The 17,854-nt window shown below is 53.2% G+C and overlaps 1 protein-coding gene across 3 annotated transcripts in view; it reads right to left on the reverse strand.

Moving 5' to 3' along the window:
* The window catches only part of TGFB1 (transforming growth factor beta 1), a 40,845-nt gene extending 23,128 nt beyond the window's left edge, over nucleotides 1-17,717 (reverse strand). For 2 of the 3 annotated variants that reach the window (XM_054249552.2, XM_008988065.4), the window contains exons 1-5: nucleotides 16,506-17,717; nucleotides 11,606-11,766; nucleotides 10,030-10,147; nucleotides 7,256-7,333; nucleotides 6,970-7,120 (exon numbers count right to left, since the gene is read on the reverse strand). In XM_054249552.2, the coding sequence (XP_054105527.1) occupies nucleotides 6,970-7,120; nucleotides 7,256-7,333; nucleotides 10,030-10,147; nucleotides 11,606-11,766; nucleotides 16,506-16,860 (863 nt within the window). In that variant the 5' untranslated portion in view covers nucleotides 16,861-17,717. The remainder of the gene's footprint in view (nucleotides 1-6,969; nucleotides 7,121-7,255; nucleotides 7,334-10,029; nucleotides 10,148-11,605; nucleotides 11,767-16,505) is intronic. The other variant, XM_002762160.6, reaches the window with a different exon arrangement.
* Between the last annotated feature and the right edge of the window lie 137 nt (nucleotides 17,718-17,854).

Consider the following 17,854-nt stretch of genomic DNA (forward strand, 5'->3'; position numbering starts at 1 on the left):
CAGGGGCTCACTATATTGCCCAGGCTGGTGTTGACCTCGGGCTCAAGGGATCCGCACCTCGGCCTCTCAAAGTGGTGAGATTACTGGCATGAGCCACCTTGCCTGGCCCCTTCAATTCATTTAAACCTTCGCTCAAATACCCTTAACTCAGGGAGCCTTATGTCCTAAAGCAGTACCTGGAATGCAGTAGGTACTCAATCAATATCAGTTACATGACTGACATCACCCCCTCAGAGATACCTTTCTGAGCCATCCTTTCCAACATATCCAAGTGACTGTTAGTTCCATTCAGTGCAATACGGTATTGCAGTTATACAAGAAAATATATAAATGACTGTATTTGAAATGGGGTAAAATCATCAGTGAAGCTGGATGAGAGTTTACAGACATTCATTATCTTATCTTCATTTCTTTTGTACACATTTGAAATTGTCCATGATAAAGCAATTTAAATCAGAATAGGAAAAATAAAAAAGAAAAAGTTGAGGGTGACTATTTTTCTTTTTTTTTTGAAACAGAGCCTCACTCTGTCACCCAGGCTGGAGTGCAGTGGTGCCATCTCGGCTCACTGCAGCCCCCGCTCATAGATTGGTGGGGGCAGCGGGGCGCGGGGGTTCACGCCCGTCATCCCAGAACTTTGGGAGGCTGAGGCAGGCAAACTTAAGGACCCTGTCTATACTAAAAATTCAAAAATTAGCTGGGCATGGTGGCATGCGCCTGCAGTCCCAGCTACTTCGGAGGCTGAGGCAACAGAATCGCTTGAACCCGGCTTCAAGTGGCACGGGATACCCTGGAGGCAAGATAAAGCCTTTCCAAGAGCCACAGAAGCCTGAGAAGGGAGTCAGGAAACAGATCCCTGTGAGCTCAGCCTGGTCCCACCTAATTTGGTTGGACCTCAGTTTCCTCATCTGTTCAGAGGTAGGAGCTACCAGATCAAATAAGGCGTTAACCTGAGGGCCAAGGGGGCACCATGGACAGGCTTGGGGAGGGCTCTGAACACCTGAGATCATATGCACATGTATGTGCATATATTTCTGGGGAAAAGGTTTCTGGTTTTCACTTTCTCACAGGAAGTCCTAAACACACAAAAGGGAAAGAACTAGGGTCCAGAATCATATCATCTTTTTGTTTTGTTTTGTTTTTTGAGATGGAGTTTCACTCTTGTTGCCCAGGCTGGAGTGTAATGGCATGATCTCAGCTCATTGCAACCTCCACGCTCCTGGGTTCAAGCAATTCTCCTGCCTCAGCCTTCTGAGTAGCTGCAATTATAGGCATGTACCACCACACCTGGCTAATTTTGTATTTTTTTTTAGTAGAGACGAGGTTTCTCCATGTTGGTCAGGGTGGTCTCAAACTCCCAACCTCAGTTGTTCTGCCTGCCTTGACCTCCCAAAGTGCTAGGGTTACAGGCATGAGCCACCGTGCCCGGCCCAGAATCATCTTTAATTTCCAGTTCAATCCTAGCTGGGACTCTGAGGTCCTCAGATTTGAACGTCTGTGATACTTTTTTTGTTTTTTGAGATGGCATTTCACTCTTGTTGCCCAGGCTGAAGTACAATGGCATGATCTTGGCTCACCACAACCTCCTCCTCCTGGGTTCAAGTGATTCTCCTGCTTCAGCCTCTCTAGTAGCTGGGACTACAGGTGTGTGCCACCATGCCTGGCTAACTTTTCATATTTTTAGTAGAGATGGGGTTTCACTGTGTTAGCCAGAATGGTCTAGATCTCCTGACTTCGTGATCTGCCCACCTCAGCCTCCCAGAGTGCTAGGATTACAGGCCACCTCACCCAGCTGTGATACTGTTACCCAAGTCAGCAGCTCTCCAGTGTGCTCACATGACCAGTGGCGGCATCACCTGGGGACTGTGAGAAATGCAAAGTCTCAGGCAGCACCCCAGGCCACTGAAAGCAGAAACTGTGTGCGGGGCTGGGAACAAATGTCCATGCTGAACAAGCCCTCTGACTTAGGTGATCCTCTGCTCATTTTTTTAGGATACATTCAGGGCCTACCACACACTGGGTGCTGGGATACCCACGGCCCTTGCTTTCGCAAAGCCTTTTCTGTCCAGTCTCTCAAGACCTTGGCCGGGCGCGGTGGCTCACGCCTATAATCCCAGCACTTTGGGAGGCCGAGGCGGATGGATCACAAGGTCAAGAGATCGAGACCATCCTGGTCAACAAGGTGAAACCCCGTCTCTACTAAAAATACAAAAATTAGCTGGGCATGGTGGTGCGTGCCTGTAATCCCAGCTACTCGGGAGGCTGAGGCAGGAGAATTGCTTGAACCCAGAAGGCGGAGGTTGTGGTGAGCCGAGATCGTGCCATTGCACTCCAGTCTGGGTAACAACAGTGAAACTCCGTCTCAAAAAAAAAAAAAAAGACCTGCCTCTACAAAAAATTGTGCGCAGTGGCTCATGCCTGTAATCCCAGCACTTTGGGAGGCTGATGCGGGTGGATAACGAGGTCAGGAGATCAAGACCATCCTGGCCAACACGGTGAAACCCTGTCTCTACTAAAATTACAAAAATTACCTGGGCACGGTGGTGCCCCCTGTAATCCCAGCTACTTGGGAGCCTAAGCAGGAGAATCACTTGAGCCCTGGAGACAGAGATTGCAGTGAGCGAAGATCTCGCCATTGCACTCACTCCAGCCTGGGTAACAGAGCCAGACTCCATCTCAAAAAAAAAAAAAGAGCCAACAGAGACTGTTTGTTGAATCAAAGATCTACTTGGGCTCCAGGGGAGCCCGAGAGGCCTCATAACCACCTTGGATATTGGAGAAAGGGGTTAGGGAGGAGGTTGTGTTTAAGCTGCTTTAAGAGCGCATTTTCCTATGAAAGTTTTTTTTTAACCAGTCTTTCTAAGGTTCAATCAGGTATATATATGTATATGTGTATATATATATAATGTATGTGTATATATATATAATGTATATGTATATATATATATATACACACTTTTTTTGAGACAGGATCTTGCTCTGTCACCCAGGTGGAGTGCAGTGGTGCAACCTTGGCTCACAGCAACCACCACCTCCCAAGTTCAAGCAATTCTCCTGGCTCAGCATCCTGAGTAACTGGGATTACAGGTGCGCACCACCACACCCAACTAAAATTTTTTGTATTTTTAGTGGAGATGGGGTTTCGCCATGTTGGCCAGGCTGGTCTCGAACTCCTGATCTTAAGTGATCCACCCACCTCGGCCTTCCAAAGTGCTGGGATTACAGGCGTGAGCCACTCTACCCAGCTGGAAAGTTTCAAACATACACAAAAGCAGCTTCAACAATGATCAACTCACGGCCAATTTCCATTGCATCTCTACCCCATCCACTAATACCGTATTATCTCTCTTTTTTTTCTTTCGAGACAGGGTCTTGCTCTATCTTCCGGGCTGGAGGGCAGTGGTGTGCAGTCTTGGCTCACTGCTCACTGCAACCTCCTGGTTCAAGCGATTTTCCTGCCTTAGCCTCCCAAACAGTGGGGACTACAGGTACGCGCTACCACGCCCAGGTAATTTTTGTATTTTTAGTAGAGGCAGGGTTTCACCGTGTTGTCCAGGCTGGTCCCAAACTCCTGACCTCAGGTGATCCACACACCTCAGCCTCCCAAAGTCCTGGGATTACAGGCTTGAGCCACTGTGCCCAGCCACATTTTTGTATTTTTAGTACAGAGAGGGTTTCACCATGTTGTCCAGCCTGGTCTCGAACTCCTGACCCCAAGTGATCCACTCGCCTCAGCCTCCTAAAGCGCTGGGATTACAGGCGTGGGCCACCATGCCTGGCCTCTCTTAGGACTTTTTCAAAATCCACAGAATCACCTCTCTCTCTTTGTATATATATTCAGGGTTAACTATATATAGACTGACCCTTGAACAACATGGGCATGAACTACGTGGTCCACTTACAAAATACACCGCTTACAGCGAGTTTTTCTTCTGCCTCTGCCACCCGAGATAGCAAGACCAACCGTTCTTCCTCCTCCTCCTCCTCAGCCTACTCAACGTGAAGACCTTTGCGATAAGCCACTTCTGCTCAATGGGTGGAAAATATATTTCCTCTTCCTTATGATTGTCTTAAGTACGTTTTCTTTTCTCTATCTTATTTTTAAAATACAGGATATAGGCCAGGAGTGGTGGCTCATGCCTGTAATTCCAGCACTTTGTGAGGCTGAGGCAATCAGATCACCTGAGGTTAGGAGTTCAGGATCAGCCTGGCCAACATGGTGAAACCCCATCTCTACTAAGAATACAAAAATTAGCCAGGTGTGGTAGTGTGTGCCTGTAATCCCAGCTACTTATGAGGCTGAGGCAGGAGAATTGCTTGAACACGGGAGGCAGAGGCTGCAGTGAGCCGAGATTTTGCCATTGCACTCCAGACTGGGTGACAAGAGTGAAACTTCTCAAAAAAAAAAAAAAAAAAAAACACCAAAAATACAGGACATAGGCCGGGAGTGGTGGCTCATGCCTATAATCCCAGCATTTTGGGAGGCTGAGGCTGGTGAAACCCTGTTGCTTAACATTTCCTCTGTTCCTGTCTTTCTATAAAACTGTTGGGATCTACAGTCCTGATCGGAGTTGCCTTTTTTTTTCATAGACAGGGTCTCGCTCTGTTCTGAAGTGCAATGGTGTGATCCCAGCTCACTGCAGCCACAACCTCCTGGGCTCAAGCACTCCTGCCTCAGCCTCCCAAGTAGCTGGGACTACAGGCACACACCACCCAGCCCAGCTAGTTTTTTGGTATTTTTTGTGGAGAGACAGGGTTTTACCATGTTGCACAGGCTGGCTTGGAACTCCTGGAACTCCTGAGCTCAAGCGATCTGCCTGCCTCAGCCTCCCAAAGTGCTGGGATTACGGGCATGAGCCGCCGCACCCGGCCTTCAGGTTTCACTTTTTGGCAAGACTTCCTAGGCAACGTTGTGTCCACCCTACGGAGGCTCACATGGCTGGCTGGCTCCTATGTCATGTCAGCTGCTGTTGGCACTCGAGACCTCAGTTTGCTCCTTCACAGGGTTGCTGGGCTGATGGCGCTAAAATCTGATAGGGAAGGAGTCTGGGAGCAGGGCTGATTTTCCGGCAGAGGAAAAGCAGGTGACAAAGCCCAAGACACCACCAAAGTATTTTAAGCAGGGGAGGAATGAGGTCAGATGATCACTTCCATTTTACCACATTCTAACTCTCCGTTTCAACTTTCTAGGAATCCAACATTTCAGCTTTCTTAGAGTGCACGGTTAGTATTCCAGCATCTTCCGATGCTAACATGCTGACAGCATTTTCAACTCTCCAGGATTCCTACTTTCCAAACTTTGAGGATCTTGGCATTCCTGACTTCCAGTATGCCAGTACCGCATCCCGACATTCCACAGTTCCGAGCCCATCACTCAAGAGGATCAAGCTAACACTTTCCTTTTTTTTTTTTTTTTTTTTTTTTGAGATGGAGTTTCTCTCTTGTTACCCAGGCTGGAGTGCAATGGCGCGATCTTGGCTCACCGCAACCTCCGCCTCCTGGGTTCAGGCAATTCTCCTGCCTCAGGCTCCTGAGTAGCTGGGAATACAGGCACACGCCACCGTGCCCAGCTAATTTTTTGTAGTTTTTAGTAGAGACGGGGTTTCACCATGTTGACCAGGATGGTCTCGATCTGCCGACCTCGTGATCCACCACCCACCTCGGCCTCCCAAAGTGCTGGGACTACAGGCTTGAGCCACCACACCCGGCCTTTCCTTTTTTTTTTTTTTTTTTGAGGTGGCGCAATCTCAGCTCAGTGAAACCTCTGCCTCTCAGGTTCAAGCGATTCTCCTACCTTAGCCTGAGTACCTGGGTAGCTGTAATTCCAGCTGAGTAGCTAAGATTATAGGTACCCACCACCATGCCCGGCTAATTTCTGTATTTTTAATAGAGATGGGAGTTCACCATGTTGGCCAGGGGTGGTCTTGAACTCCTGACCTCAGGTGATCTGCCCACCTTGGCCTCCGAAAGTGCTGGGATTACAGGCATGAGCCACCCGGCCTGCTGCCACTTTCTATTCATAAATTCCCAGCATTCTAAGATTCTAACATTCCAGCACTGAGTCACAGCATGCTGGAATACCAATATTCTGGCTTTCTCCAGCTCCTACATTTGTGGGTGTGAATATTTTAAAACAGAATTCTACCAATGTGAGCCCAATATTCAAAGATTCCAGTCTGCCCACACTGGGATGCACATGAGGAATGGTGTAGGAATTCCACATGGGCCATCTTCTCATTCTGCACCCCCAAATTATAGGATCCCAGTGTTTCATCTTTCCTTCAGTCCAACATTCTCCATTTCAGTAATTAACACCAAGTTCTAGCATTCTAGACCCTCAACCTACTAACAAATTAGGGATCCAAGATGGTGACCTTCCAACTTTATTCCACCATTCTCAGAGTTCAGCTTCCTAAGGTTCTGTGATTCCAACACTCCAGCAAGAAAGCAACCTGATCCCAACATTCCAAGACTCCAACTATTTGTTTGTTTTTTGTTTTTTGAGACAGTCCCCACTCTGTCGCCCAGGCTGGAGTGCGGTGGTGCGATCTCGGCTCACTGCAACCTCTGCCTCCCAGATTCAAGTGATTCTCCTGCCTCAGCCTCCCAAGTAACTGGGATTACAAGCGCCCGCCACCATGCCTGGCTAATTTCTGTATTTTAGTAGAGACGGGGTTTCACCATGTTGTCCAGGCTGGTCTCAAACTCCCCACCTCAGGTGATCCGCCTGTCTCGGCCTCCCAAAGTGTTGGGATTACAGCCTCCCAAAGCCCGGCAAAAGACTCCCGGTTCTTACACCCTAGACCCCATCCCCTAAGCCCTTCAAGCTTCAGCTCTAGCCCTCCCTTTAGGAGAAAGACGCTCAGCCCAAGCACAGCATCAGCCAGGTGTCCAACCTGGAGCACCAGGTCAGCAGATGGCAGTCATGCCCGCAGCCTAGAAGGCCTCTATCCAGGCTGCAAGGTTCACCTGAAGCAGTAGTTGGTGTCCAGGGCTCTGCGGTGCCGGGAGCTTTGCAGATGCTGGGCTCTCTCCAGCGGCGTGGCCATGAGAAGCAGGAAAGGCCGGTTCATGCCGTGAATGGTGGCCAGGTCACCTCGGCGGCCAGTAGAGAATCCTGCTTTGGTGTGGGAGTCAGAGGATAGGGGACATATACAGACATCTCAGAGGGACAGACGGGTGGGGCGTGGGGCAGATGAGGACACACACATGCACACAGATCACAGCTGGGCATGGCCAGGGAAGTGGGTCTTACCGTTGATGTCCACTTGCAGTGTGTTAACTTGGCTGTCACAGGAGCAGTGGGCGCTAAGGCGAAAGCCTTCAATTTCCCCTGTAGCAGTGGGAAGAGGGAAGCCAGTCTGTGGGTGTAGCTCACCCAGTCCCTGGAGGAAGAGGAACGAAGGAGCAAACCCCAGGGGGTTCCTTCCTGCCTCCCCTGCCCACCCTGCTCTGTCCTCTCTGCAGCTCTCTTGCTTCATTTATTTATTTATTTATTTGAGACAAGGTCTTGCAGCCTCAACCTCCCAGGCCCAAGCAATCCTCCCACCTCAGCCTCCCAAGTAGCCAGGCCTGTGCCACCATGCAAGACTAATTTTTTTTTTTTTTTTGAGACAGAGTCTGGCTCTGTTGCCCAGGCTGGAGTGCTGTGGCACGATCTCGGCTCACTACAACCTCTGCCTCCCAGGTTCAAGCAATTCTCCTGCCTCAGTCTCCCAAGTAACTGGGATTACAGGCACACGACACCATGCCTAGCTAATTTTTTGTACTTTTAGTAGAGATGAGGTTTCACCATGTTAGCCAGACTGGTCTGGAACTCCTGACCTCAGGTGATCTGCTAGCCTCAGCCTCCCAAAGTGCTGGGATTATAGGCGTTAGCCACCGCACCCAACCTACACAGCTTTTTTTTGGGGGGGGGGATGGAGTTTCGCTCTTGTTACCCAGGCTGGAGAGCAATGGCGCAATCTCGGCCCACCGCAACCTCCGCCTCCTGGGTTCAGGCAATTCTCCTGCCTCAGCCTCCCGAGTAGCTGGGATTACAGGCACGCGCCACCATGCCCAGCTAATTTTTTGTATTTTTAGTAGAGATGGTGTTTCACCATGTTGACCAGGATGGTCTCAATCTCTTGACCTCGTGATCCACCTGCCTCGGCCTCCCAAAGTGCTGGGATTACAGGCGTGAGCCACCGCACCCGGCTTACACAGCTAATTTTTAAATTTTCTGTAGAGACAGGGGTCTCACAATGTTGCTCAGGCTGGGCTCAAACAATCCCCCCACCTTGGCCTCCCAAAGTGCCGGGATTATAGGTGTGAGCCAGCACACCCGGCCAGCATTAGTCTCCTGAATGAATGAGTGGATGATGCTTTCTAAGCTCCTACAATGTGCCAGAGCCTGTGCTGTGTGCCTGGACTCAGCATTGACCAAAACAGATGAGCTCCTTCTAGGCCTCTGTGGAATAGCCCAGAACATTCTTCCTGGTGCCTTCCTGCTCCCTGATCCCAATTTTTTTTTTTTTCAGGCGGAGTTTCGCTCTTGTTGCACAGGCTGGAGCGCAATGGTGCGATCTTAGCTCACTGCAACCTCTGCCTCCCAGGTTCAAGCAATTCTGCCTCAGCCTCCCAAGTAGCTGGGATTATAGGCATGTGCCACCATGCTGGCTAACTTTGTATGTTTAGTAGAGACGGGGTTTCACCATGTTGGTCAGGCTGGTGCGAACTCCTGACTTCAGGCGATCCACCTGCCTCAGCTCCTGCAAAGTGCGGGGATTATGGGCGTGACCCACTGAGCCTGGCCATGCCTACTTTTTCATGTGGCCAAACTACTGCTTATCCTGTGAGTCCCCACACAGTCACCCTCACCCAGTAAGCCCTCCTAGACTCCCCAGGTGGGTCCAGGTGCCTTTTCTGAGCTCCCAGCAGCACTTAGGGTGTCCTCTTCTTGGATGCCTCCCTGTCCCATCTTTGATCATTCTAGGTCATTACTTCGTGGTGGGGCCTTGACAAGATCTCTTAGATGTCTAGAAGTGACTATGGATCCCATGAAGGCAGAACTGAGGGCTGTCTTGGTTGCCACTCTGGTCCCCATGCCACCCAGCACAGGGCCAGGCACACTGCAGGAACCTGTGGGCAATTATTGAATAAAAGCATAAATGAGAGGGAGGTGAGGGAGAGAGAGATGGGCATCATGGACCCTGCCAGGAACAGGGCAGACACAGTCATCTCCTGGACAGATCACATGAGTTAGGCTCTCCCTGGCCTCCGGGCCTTTGCACAGGCTGTTCCCGTTGCATGGAATACTTTTTTTTTTTTTTGAGATGGGATCTCACTCTGTCATGTAGTCTGGATTGCAGTAGTGCGCTTATAGCTCACTGCAGCCTCGACCTCCCAGGCTCGAGTGATTCTCTACCTCAGTCTCCCAAGCAGCCGGGACTACAGGTGCGCACCAGCAGGGATGGCGTATTTTTGTAGAGACTGGGTTATGCCGCGTTTCCCAGGCTGCTCTCAAGCTTCTGATCTCCAGCGATCCATCCTCGTTGGCCTTCCAAAGTGCTGGGATTACAGGTGTGAGCCACCATGCCCAGCCCCAGAATACTCTCACGACCCTCCTTTTCCTGACTGTTCTACTCATCCCTACAATATCAGCTCAGGAGCCCCTCGTCCAGGAAGCCCTCCCTGATTGCAGGCTGGGTCAGGCACCTCCTTTGGGCTCTTCATCCCAGCTCCACCTACTCTGGGTCATCACTGCCTTACAAGTCTGTTCCCCACCTACCCACTGAATGAGCTCTGTGAGGGCAACGATGGGGCTGTTTTAGTCATTGCTGTGTCCTTGGCATCGCCCATCACAGGGCAGGGCAGAGAGATGCTCAGGAAATGGATTAGCCAGTCACTCAGGTTTCCACGACATAGAGGGGAGCCAGGTCTCAGCCCCTTCGCACCAGGACGGACAGGGGTCCTAGGCAAAGTGACCCCAGGACAAACAATGGGGTGAACCCCATTGAGAAACAGGTGGGACACATGAGCGAGCCTCACCTCTGTGGGTCAGCCACTGTCGCACAACTCCAGTGACATCGAAAGACAACCACTCCGTCGAGTCGCTGGGAGCCAGTAGCCGGTTGCTGAGGTATCGCCAGGAATTGTTGCTGTATTTCTAGAGGATGATGAAGGTGGGAGAGAGACAGTGGTAGATGCTGCCATGCCCCCACATAAACCCTTCATCCCATCTGCTCCCCCAGACTGGCTCCCAGACAGTTCCCAGGCACCACCTACCCTCTCAGACATCCACATTGTGCCACCCTGCAGCACCCATCCTCCCCCACAGCACCTGTGAGAGTTGAGATGGAGGGCCAGGCGCGGCGGCTCACACCTGTAATCCCAGCATTTTGGGCTGTTGAGGCGAGCTGATTACGAGGTCAGGAGTTCGAGACCAGCCTGGCCAACATGGTGAAAACCCGTCTCTACTAAAAATACAAAAATTAGCTGGGTATGGTGGCACACACCTGTAGTCACTGTTTGGGAAGCTGAGGCAGGAGAATTGCTTGAGCCTGGAAGACAGAGGTTGCAGTGAGCCAAGATCACACCACTGCATTCCAGCATGGGTAACAGAGTGAGACTTCATCTCAAAATAATAATAATAAATAAAATAAAATTCTGCTACTAACATTCTGGGGTTTGCTGAGCATACAACTCTGCAAATTTGACACCCTGAATTCTAAGTCAGTAACTTATCCCAAGATTTCCATATTGAACGAGCCTGAGAAGCTTTAGAAGACTAATGTTCTAGGCCGGGCACGGTGGCTCAAGCCTGTAATCCCAGCACTTTGGGAGGCCGAGGCGGGTGGATCACGAGGTCAAGAGATGGAGACCATCCTGGTCTCAAAAAAAAAAAAGACTAATGTTCTATAAACCCAAGAGTTGGCCGGGCATGGTGGCTCATGCCTGTAATCCCAGTACTTGGGGAGGCCGAGGCAGGTGGATCTTGAAGTCAGGAGATCGAGACCAGCCTGGCCAACATGGTGAAACCACATCTCTACTAAAATACAAAAAATTAGCTGGGCGTGGTGGCACACGCCTCTAGTCCCAGCTGCTTGAATACAGGAGGCAGAGGTTGCAGTGGGCCAAGATTGTGCCACTGCGCTCCAGTCTGGTTACAGAGCAAGACTTTGTCACACACACACACACACACACACACACACACACACACACTCCGTCGCTACTAAAAATACAAAAATTAGCCCAGCATGGTGGTATATTCCTGTAATCCCAGCTGCTCAGGTGGCTGAGACAGGAGAATCACTTTAACGTGGGAGGCGGAGGTTGCAGTGACCGGAGATCGTGCCACTGCACTACAACCTGGGCAACCGACCAAGGCTCCGTCTCAAAAAAAAGGAAAGCAATGAAGAAATAAAGAGTCCTAGGATTGCATGGTTTGCATTTCCTCTTTCCCTCCGGGACCATCTAGGCAGACCTTATAGCCAGCAGCCCCACAGCTGCCCAGCTGGTCACAGCTCGAGCTCTTCAGCAGGAGACCGCCCCTCGGGCTCACGTCCTCACCTGGTACAGCTCACACTCTTCAGCAGGAGACCGCCCCTCGGGCTCACGTCCTCACCTGGTACAGCTCCACGTGCTGCTCCGCCGTTAACTTGAGCCTCAGCAGACGCAGCTCTGCCCGGGAGAGCAACGCGGGTTCAGGTACTGCTTCTCGGAGCTCTGATGTGTTGAAGAACATATATATGCTGTGTGTGCTGTGCTTGAACTTGTCATAGATGTCTAGCAGGGAGAAATGCAGAGAGGCGATCAGGGGTTTGGCAGAAGTGAGGGGAGCTGGTGGTCCCAAGTCTAGGAGTTTTGGAGCTGACAGCTCTGGGGTGGAGTCAGTCTCATAGGGTTTGTCTCCTTTGAGAATCTAATGCCACCGCTGATCTAACTGGAGGTGGAGCTCAGGCGGTAATGCTCACTTGCCCACAGCCTATCTCTTGCTGTGTGGCCCAGTTCCTAACAGGCCACAGGCTGGTACTGGTCCTCAGCCTGGGGATTGGGGACCCTTGCCTTAGAGGGCAAGGGCGGATGCAGGGGACCAGTACAAGAGGCTACTGTAATGGTTTAGGCAAGAGATGAACGAGGATGGGCAGAGGAAATGGGGAGAAGTGCTCAAATTCTGGATCTGTATACATTGTCATAAAAAAACTGAGCTTTTGTTGCCCAGGCTGTAGTGCAATGGCATGATCTTGGCTCACTGCAACCTCTGCCTCCCAGGTTCAAGAGATTCTCCTGCCTCAGCCTCCCAAGTAGCGGGAATTACAGGCACCTGCCGCCATGCCCAGCTAATTTTTGTATTTGTAGTAGAGACGGGGTTTCACCATGTTGGCCAGGCTGGTCTTGAACTCCTGACCTCAAGTGACCTGCCTGCCTCAGCCTCCCAAAGTGCTGGGATTACAGGGGTGAGCCACGATGCCCAAATGACTCTGATACTTTTTAGCCGTGTGATCTTGGGGGAGTGACTTCTCCCCCAGGTTTTCCTCCTCTGTAAAATGGGTCCTAACCACACTCCTCTCTCAAGTAGCATCATCTATCTCAACTAAGGCTGGTACCAAGGTGAGCAGTCTGTTTGCTTAGGCCTTCCTGGGACTGAGAGCCCCAAATTGCAAGCACCCCTAAAATGCAGAGTAAGGATTAAGGCTTTGGAGTCAGATAACACCTCAGCTGCCTCTCAGCTGTGTGACCTTGGGCAGTTCACACCCTCTTTCTGAATGTCAGTTTCCTGTTATTCTTTGAAAAACAGCAATAACATTAAGCTCCCTGCATTCCCACCCAGACTCTCCTAATCGAAGTGCTGTGTAACCTTGGGCAAGTGAATTCCTCTCTCTGAACCCGGTGCTCATCTGTAAGACAGGACAGAGTGACTCTAGAACCCATTCCTGGATTATAGTGGGAAATTAGATAACCCAGGTGAAGCCGTGTGGTACCAAGTCTCATACGCTGCATACACTCAATCACGTGTTTGTTTCAGAGCGCTGACCAGGTGCGGGGGCTCATGCCTGTAATCCCAGCACTTTGGGAGGCTGAGACGGATGGATACCTGAGGTCAGGAGTTTGAGACCAGCCTGGTCAACATGGAGAAACCTCATCTTTAAAAGATACATAAATAAACAACAAAAAAAGAACTATTTGCCAGATGCTATTTAAAACACTTTACAAAGTTGAAGACATTTAAACCTCACAATCTTTTTAAAAAATTAATTAATTATTTATTTTTTTGAGCCGGAGTTTCGCTCTTGTTACCCAGGCTGGAGTGCAATGGCGCGACATCGGCTCACCGCAACCTCTGCCTCCTGGGTTCAGGCAATTCTTCTGCCTCAGCCTCCTGAGTAGCTGGGATTACAGGCACACGCCACCATGCCCAGCTAATTTTTTGTATTCTCAGTAGAGACGGGGTTTCACTATGTTGACCAGGATGGTCTCGATCTCTTGACCTTGTGATCCACCCACCTCGGCCTCCCAAAGTGCTGGGATTACAGGCTTGAGCCACCGCACCCGGCCTATTTATTTATTTTTTAAGACGAGGTTTCACCAATGTTGGTCAGGCTGGTCTTGAACTCCCGACCTCAGGTGATCTGCCTGCCTTAGCCTCCAAAGTGCTTGGATTACAGGCGTGAGCCACCACACCCAGCCTAAACCTCACAATCTTATACTATTATTATACCCATTTAATAGATGGAGAAACTGAGGCACAGAGATTAAGTAATTTGCTCCGAGGCCACATAGCTAGGAAGCTGCAGACTAGGATTCGAACTCAAGCTGTCTGGTTCCAGAAACTGTGCCCTTCCCCTCCGCCCCAAGACAGGGTCTCAGTCTGTCCCCCAGGCTGAAGTTCAGTAGCGCAACCATGGCTCACTGCAGGCTGGAACTCCTCCCACCTCAGCCTCCCAATATGTTGAGAGGCTAGAGACTGGGCTCTTAACCCCTAAGTGATTCTTCTACTTCTTTTATTATTAGTCTCACCCTTAACTCCCTTCCCCAGCTGGTTAGGGAAAGTGAAGTTCATTCTGGGTAGAAATAGCTGCAGTGGGGAGAAAAGGAATTAGGGTGTTTTCTTCTTCTTCTTCTTCTTCTTCTTCTTCTTCTTCTTCTTCTTCTTCCTTCCTTCTTTCTTTCTTCTTCTGCTTTCTGCTTCTTTTTTGAGACGGAGTCTCACTCTGTGGCTCAGGCTGGAGTGCAGTGGCATGATCTCGGCTCACTGCAACCTCTCCCTCCTGGTTCAAGCGATTCTCCTGCCTCAGTCTCCTGAGTAGCTGGGATTACAGGTGCCTGCCACTCTGCCCAGCTAATTTTTGTATTTTTAGTAGGGATGGGTTTCACCAAATTGGCAGGGCTGGTCTCAAACTCCTGACCTCAGGTGATCCACTGGCCTTGGCCTCCCAAAGTGCTGGGATTACAGGCATGAGCCACTGCACCCAGCCAAGGTGTTTTCTAGTTTAGGAAAATTTGGGGTTGGGATTGAGAGAACAAGCCATGAACCCCTGGATCAACTGGGACAACTGCTGTCAGCCTCCTGTAGTGGAGCGGTGAAAATAGTGAGAAAAGAGCCTGGTGAGAAAGGCAGAGGAAACCCCTTCCTAGGGCCCCCTTCCCTCCTCCTCCTCCTCCCCAGTCTCCCTCCCCACCCAGCCCCAGTAAGCCCTATTCTTGGCCCAGAGGTTACTCAGCAAACCCTAAAGGAAAGGCAGAGCCTTGGCTGGGGAAGACAGATAGGGAAGGAGAGAGAGAGGAGGGAGAGCAAGGGTTGGAGGGTGCTGCGGAGAGGGAGAGGTGGGGAGTGGCAGCGACAGAGGAGAGGGGAGAGACCGTGGAGAGAAAAGAGAGAAACAGAAACCAGGAGACCCAGGTGTGGGCAGAGACTAACGGAGACGAAATGGGGAGACACGTGGGGAAAAGAGACACACAGGCATTTGTGGGGGAGAACAGGATTGGAGGGATCAGTGTTAAAGGAACCTCTACACAGAAGATGAAGCAAAGAGAAGGCGAGACTAAGACGTGGGTGCGGAGTGGGCGTCACTGGGCTGGAGCAGTAAACTGGCGCAGGAATGGGCCGGTGACCCGCAAGCCCCCACCACCCAAGAGTCAGTGAAACCTCAGGGACCTTCCCCCAGGCTATGAACCACACGGGATGCCTGGGTCCTCGCGTGGGTGCTGACGGGCCGTCTCAGCGGGAGCCCCGCCCATAGCTGGGGTGAAGAGAGCAGGAGGCGCCACAGCCAGGAGAGCCGGGACCAGACCTGCCCCGTCTCGCCCCGGGCTCGGCGAGCGATCCCCGCCCCCACCGGGGGCATGGGAAGGAAAGGGAAGGGAAGAGGGTGAGGCGGCCGGACGCTGGGGTTTCCCCAGCCCCGAGAGGAACTGACTCTGGGCTCCAGACTGCCAGCGTTTAGCACAGCGGGGTCCTCTTGCCCTTTGGTGGAAGAGCAGGCTCCTCCCCCCGCGCGTGGCTCCCACGTGGGGCTTTCTCACCCCTCCCAGCTTGATTTTCTCACCACGGAATTGTAGACTCACCCCCAACCCAGCACTTCCCCAGCGGCTGGGCTCTACTCAGCCCATTCCCCCGCATCCTGCGGCGAATTGGGGGCTCGCTATTCGCAGTGTAGATGGCGCTGGGTATTCTCTCCTCTGCTCCGCTCACGCCACCTTTCCCACGCTTGTCTCCCCTCTCGGTAAAGCCCTTCCCATGACCCACAATTCTAGGTCTCCTGAGAGCTTGATTCCTCCGCTGGGCTCCCACTCTGTCCCTCAAGTCCCAGTGGGAAACACCGAGGACACCTCTGCATCCCCGGCGCCCTCCCGGGTCCCGCTAGCCTCTTCCTTCCAATAACCTCGACTTCCTTTCTCCCCACATTTATCACACCAACCTCTTTCTTTTTCTACGACTCTACCGCAGCCCCGCAGCCCACGTGTTCTTCGCAGCCTCCGGAAGGGGGTCCACTATGGCTTTCCTGGCACCTCCTGGGGTGGCCTTCATCTAGCTTTTCTGTCCTTCTAGAATCTTTCCACCTCAGGACCCCCGCGCTCCGGGTCAACTTTCCCCAGTGCCTCTTTTCCTAAATACTGGTGTTTTCGCTTCTCCCACACCAGGCTCCCCCATCTCTGCAACTCCCACCCCACGGACCCCCTAATTCAACACATCCTGGAAGAAGGAGCCTTCTTCCACCCTCTCCCTATTAGTTCTCTCCCTCTAGGGGACTCCCCCCGCCCCGCGTGACCCCGCATGTTCCCGTCGCCCTCCAGAAGCGGTCCACTTCACTATCTCCTCCTCTCCAAGACCAGGTACCTGGGGGGTAGGGGGCTCAGTGCCATTCTCTTTCGACACGCCCCTCCCACCATCCCACGTTCCCGGTGCCACGGGGGTCCTGTTCCTCCAGGCAGTTTCCTCTGCCAGTCACTTCCTCCCCGTGGCCCCGGCACTCCGGCGCCCCCTGGGGGCCCCCCTCTCGACTCCCCTGCCCCTCCGAGCTCACCGTGGCGGGTTTCCATCATGAACACGCGGGTGACCTCCTTGGCGTAGTAGTCGGCCTCCGGCTCGGGCTCCGGCTCGGCGCTCTCCCCGGCCACCCGGTCGCGGGTGCTGTTGTACAGGGCGAGCACGGCCTCGGGCAGCGGGCCCGGCGGCACCTCTGCCTGATTCGGGGGGCTGGCGAGCCGCAGCTTGGACAGGATCTGGCCACGGATGGCCTCGATGCGCTTCCGCTTCACCAGCTCCATATCGATGGTCTTGCAGGTGGATAGTCCCGCGGCTGGCCGGCCAAGCGTCAGCACCAGTAGCCACAGCAGCGGCAGCAGCAGCGGCAGCAGCCGCAACCCGGAGGGCGGCATGGGGGAGGCGGCGCCCCCCGGCACTGTCGAGAGCGCGAACAGGGCTGATGCGGTGGGGCCCCCGCAGGGGCTGGGGGGTCTCAAGGGAAAGTTGAGGTCCTCAGAGCGCAGTGGTGGAGGGGAGGCTTTGACCGGGGTGTCGCAGTATCCTGTGTAAATAAGCTAGATGGGCGAGATCTGGTACCAGAAGGTGGGTGGTCTTGAATAGGGGATCTGTGGCAGGTCGGAGAGATCCGACTCCCGGAGGAGAAAGGGTCTAGGATGCGCGGGGACTCGGGAGACAGGCCGGAGATGAACGCGGTGTGCAGGGGGTGCGCCCGAGGTCTGGGGAAAAGTCTTTGCTGGAGGCCGGGTCGGCGACTCCCGAGGGCTGGTCCGGAATGGGGGCGCCTGAGGGACGCCGTGTAGGGGGCAGGGAGGGAGCAAGTGTCCCCGGCGGTGAGGGGAGGCGGTCTGGGGTCCCCAAGTCCTGCCTCCTCACGGGGTAGCGTCGCGCCAAGAGGTCCCCGTGCCTCCGGCTCCCAGCGGCAACGGAAAAGTCTCAAAAGTTTTTTTCCTCTTCTCCCGACCAGCTCGTCCCTCCTCCCGCTCCTCCTCCCCCTCCTCCCCGCAGTGGCGGGGGCGGCTGCGGCGGCGGCTGGTCTCAGACTCTGGGGCCTCGGGCTGCTCCTCGGCAACTCTTTCCTCTGCTCCGGGCTGAGGCCGGCCCCGCGGGCGGCTGAGCCGGGGGGTGCCCCGGACGGGGCGTCCCCCCTGCCCCCGGCCGGGGCCCTCGCTGTCTGGCTGATCCGTGGAGGGAGGTGGGAGGGAGATGGCCCAGGGCGCGAAGGGCGGTGGCGGCGGGGACCCGCTGGGTCGGCGGGGGGGGGGGGGGGGGGGGGGGGGTTTGAAGCCGCCCCGGCCCCACCCAGGAAGCTCACGGGGCGGGAGCGGGGGCGGCTCCCAGGGGGTAGGCATGGGGGGGGCTGGGCCACCGTCTTCATCTCGCGTGGGC

Source organism: Callithrix jacchus, chromosome 22 (genome assembly GCF_049354715.1).
Source record: "Callithrix jacchus isolate 240 chromosome 22, calJac240_pri, whole genome shotgun sequence".
In the NCBI taxonomy this organism is placed as follows: Eukaryota; Metazoa; Chordata; class Mammalia; order Primates; family Cebidae; genus Callithrix; species Callithrix jacchus.